This window comes from Etheostoma cragini, chromosome 4 (assembly GCF_013103735.1).
Source record: "Etheostoma cragini isolate CJK2018 chromosome 4, CSU_Ecrag_1.0, whole genome shotgun sequence".
Taxonomy (NCBI): Eukaryota; Metazoa; Chordata; class Actinopteri; order Perciformes; family Percidae; genus Etheostoma; species Etheostoma cragini.
In genome coordinates this window covers 27626232-27630227 of record NC_048410.1, presented here as the reverse complement: position 1 = coordinate 27630227, position 3996 = coordinate 27626232, and the positions used below count along the sequence as shown (strand labels likewise).

At 39.8% G+C, this 3996-nt stretch overlaps 1 protein-coding gene across 1 annotated transcript in view; it reads right to left on the bottom strand.

Annotated features, from left to right (window-relative positions):
- Positions 1 to 1711, bottom strand: part of rpl22 (ribosomal protein L22) — a 5079-nt gene extending 3368 nt beyond the window's left edge. Inside the window, exons 1-3 of the mRNA XM_034869594.1 lie at positions 1586 to 1711; positions 1078 to 1188; positions 4 to 22 (exon numbers count right to left, since the gene is read on the bottom strand). Of these exons, the coding sequence (XP_034725485.1) occupies positions 4 to 22; positions 1078 to 1188; positions 1586 to 1597 (142 nt within the window). The 5' untranslated portion in view covers positions 1598 to 1711. The remainder of the gene's footprint in view (positions 1 to 3; positions 23 to 1077; positions 1189 to 1585) is intronic.
- Between the last annotated feature and the right edge of the window lie 2285 nt (positions 1712 to 3996).

The window sequence follows — 3996 nt, the reverse complement described above, 5'->3', positions numbered from 1 at the left end:
TGCGCTCCTGCAGGAACTGCTCCTGTTAAGGGCATAGGACACAGAAAGTTGGTTCACGTACCGTTTAGGGTCCCAAATTCCACTAGACCTGCCAATTGGTTGGGGTTTGAGGTTAGGCATGTGACTTTGAGTGGATAAGGTTAGGATTGCCGATGGGACAGGGGATAGACAGGACATGTACAAATGGGGGTTAGGTTACAGGGAATTTAGGACACTGAACTGCACTGTTGGCCAGAAAGTCACATCCAGCAAGATTTAATACACGTAACCCAGAAAGTAACAGAAATCATTCAACATTTCTGTAACAAATGGTTTGGTGTACAGTTACAAAAGGAGTACTTCAAGTACCTACAGGTGACACATTGTGGTTGATATATTTTTAGCTTCCATTAAAACAGTGGATGATACAGTGTACTTTTATCACAAACTGACTGTCCATATAATCCAATGGTTTGGGATCGATTATCGACATTTGTCACTTTTCCCTGCCTTTCTTTATCTTTTCCACATTGTCACTTTTTACACCGTTTTTGTAGCTCTTTTTCAGCGCTTTGATGTTTTTTGCAGCGTTTGAGTATTTTTTACAAAATTTGACACTTTCTTTAGACATTCAAACACTATAACATTAATTAAAACACCCAAATTCAATGAAAGTAGTGAATAGAGCCTTATAGTGAACCGTCCACGTTATTATTTTTTGACAATTTGGTTGAAAGAAAACCCAAATGTGTGATATAGAAACTTGTTGAACATGGGGCAAATGTAATGTATGTATACTTTATTAATCCTGCAAGGGTAATTACAATTTACACTCTGTTGTAAGTACACAGGCCTGAATTACACACACATGCTCAGTAAAAATGAAGACATGGAAAAGCACAGCGAGCAGTTGGGAGTTCAGTGCCTTGCTCATGAGCACCTTAGCAGTGTCCACGACATGAACTGGGCACTGCCAACTTCGGTATTTTTACCCTTAAGGGGGACTTGAACCGGCGACCCTCCGGTTTCCAACCCAACTCCTTAATGACTGAGCTACTGCCAATAAGAGGACTCTTATGTCTAAACTGGTGTACTTACAAAGTTGGCAGCATCCATGATGCCATCCTCCACGGGGTGGGTGCAGTCCAGGGTAAACTTTAGGATCTGCTTCTTCCTCTTCCCACCCTGCTTCCTGACCACCTGCTTTTTCTAGCACACGAATGGAGAACGTTACTCAAAAAAAAGCACAAACAACTATCATGGCACAAATAAACCAGCTAGTTAAAGCCGAATAGCAAGTGATTGGGCATCGTGTTTCAAAGGCTGTACACGACATACTTTAAAATACAGACCTCCAAATTGTGTCAAAGCCACACACGTTACTAGCTATGTTTCACTGCTAGCTATCGTTAGCATTAGCCCAACGTGGCTTTAGCTAGCCTAAGCTAACACAGTAAACAAAGCTAGGAAAAAGAGGCTTAAACAGCCGTGGCTCCTGTAACATATTTCTGTAAGGTTACACCGGTAACATACACTTCTGCGAGGGCAGTATACAAGTTACAATACATCGTCAGAACGCAGTTTATTTGACCATTTTACTACTCACTATCGGGGCCATGGCTCACACATTCGGCAAAAAGGAAGGAGAAAAGGCTGCGCAGGAACTCTAATACCCGGCCGCCAAGTCGATCGCATCGATTTATCTGGAATCGATTAAGAAAAGTTGATTCCAGTTGTAACGCTAGCTTTATCCTGTGTCTTTTTTATTGGGCTGATACAAAATCATTTTTAAAGTGTCCAGGTATATATATACAGTATATATAATTAAAGGTACTCTGCATTGAGATCAAGATCTCTAGAACCAAAACCAAATGTGACCAGTCAAACAGAATAATATAAATAAGAAGTATGTGGTTGCTAATTTACACATGGATGTATTAAGAAGAAACCTGACAGACTTTACAAATAAATGTTAAAGCAACTCAAAAGCAATGAGTGAAGTTTGTGCAAACATTTAGCGCTGAGATGGAAACTCAGGAAATTATATCACAATAACAAACTAAAGTGAATGATTGAGAAGGTAAAGCAGAAAGTGTTTTTAGCTAAGATGGGCTAGTATGTGGAAATATACACAAAGTTGTATATAAATCTTAGTATAATACAAAATAAAAAAGGAGTTACCACTTTGCATATATACAGTTAACACACTTACATGAAATATGCAGATTTAAACAAATAGCTCTATAGGAACTGTAAACACAGTAATGTTAAAGTGCAAATAGCGCTGGAATACATATTTAAGGATGGTTATATTTCTGAGGTAGGTGGATATGGAAGTATAATGTGTCTTTGACAGCTATTTACACGTTTAAATGATGTGTTTAATACTTCAATACTTTTTTGGGGTGGCAGTAGCTCAGTCCGTAGAGTTGGGTCGGGAACCGGAGGGTCGCCGGTTCAAGTCCCCGTTTGGACCAAAGTACGGAGTGTGGATTGGTGGCTGGAGAGATGCCCCTTCACCTTCTGGGCACTGCTAAGGTGCTCTTGAGCAAGGCACCGCACACCCCTCAACCACTCAGGGTGCTGGTCTAGTACTGGCAGCCCCCCCATCCCACACTCTGACATCTCTCCCTTAGTGCATGTATAGGACCTGAGCATGTGTGTGTGTTTCAGGCCTGTGTGTAGTGTGTTATAGCAACAGAGTGTACTTTGTAATTTCCCCACAGGGGATCAATAAAGTGTATAAATAAAAAAATGTAATTCAAAATAAATAACTTACTTGAAAGGTGTGTTCCAGGCTTGGCAAAATGGACTGGTTTAAGTGGTCATAATAGTGACAGTCTGTCAATAAACTGTTCCTTTAGCGCCTACCAGAGGGAGAAGCTGAACCAGGCAAAATGAAATCTACATCCATGCTAACTTTGCACAACCACTTTAAAAAAAAAAAAGACATGACAACCTCTTACAGAGGCGTAAACTGGGGCAACAACTGTCATGAGAGGTCAGAGGTCAGGTTATCCATTACTGACTAACTGCACGCTGACTCAGTAATGCATGAATTAACTAAGAGTATAAAATGTGTGTAGTTTAGCTGCTGTTATGACAATGATTGTTAGATGTAATGTCATCGTTGCTTAATTAAGAACAGCCAAACTTGTATCAAACAACTGAGCCATCTTGATGAAGGCCGTGAGATGTGGTGGAAAGTTCTGAAAAAAGCCAAGCAAGTGTACCTTGAGTCAAGATTATTTGGTATTGCATTATTTTACATCCCTCATTCACTGATCATGTCTAAAATGTTTCTTGTGACAGATTCTTCAGAACTAATTGTAAGGAAAACAGAGAAACATCCACCTAAATTCTTCATTTGACCACATTGTTTTTTTTATTTGTCTGGAAGTAAACATACAATTCAACATATATGGAGAATGAAGTTTCCCATAATTAATTACTAAATAAAAATAATGGGTTTAATGGTTATTTCCCTATAATAAACACAAAAATTAAAGTTTTTCAGGATCTAAGGAAATGATTAGACAATAATGGACTACCCGTTATATCATGAAATGCACATTTTTGCTCTTGAATTAAAATTGGAAAACACCTCTAATTTTTTACAAGAATGATATTTGCTTCTTTGCAACCTAACCAGGCATTATTCATGCAGCACTTTTCTAAAAAAAAAAGTACTTCAAAGTATTCCTTTTTCCAGATTAAATGAATTGCAATGCTGTAATTTCCACCCCACTCCCTCCAGTCACCCTACCTCGGTGTCCGAGACGTGACAGCAGTGTGACATTAGAAATAGGACAACTGTCTTTTTAATTTCTACGGCACGGCATTGTTAAATGTCCCTTTTGCACTTTGGCAACACACTTAGGGGCCGGTATGAGGTGTGTGTGTGTGCTGCCAGCTGCCTGGCGGAGGGAGCCCATCGGCCTGCTATCGAAGGGTTTCTGCATTGCTGTCATTCCTGCTGGGAGTAGCTGACAGCACCACTGAAAGGTAAGACAGTGT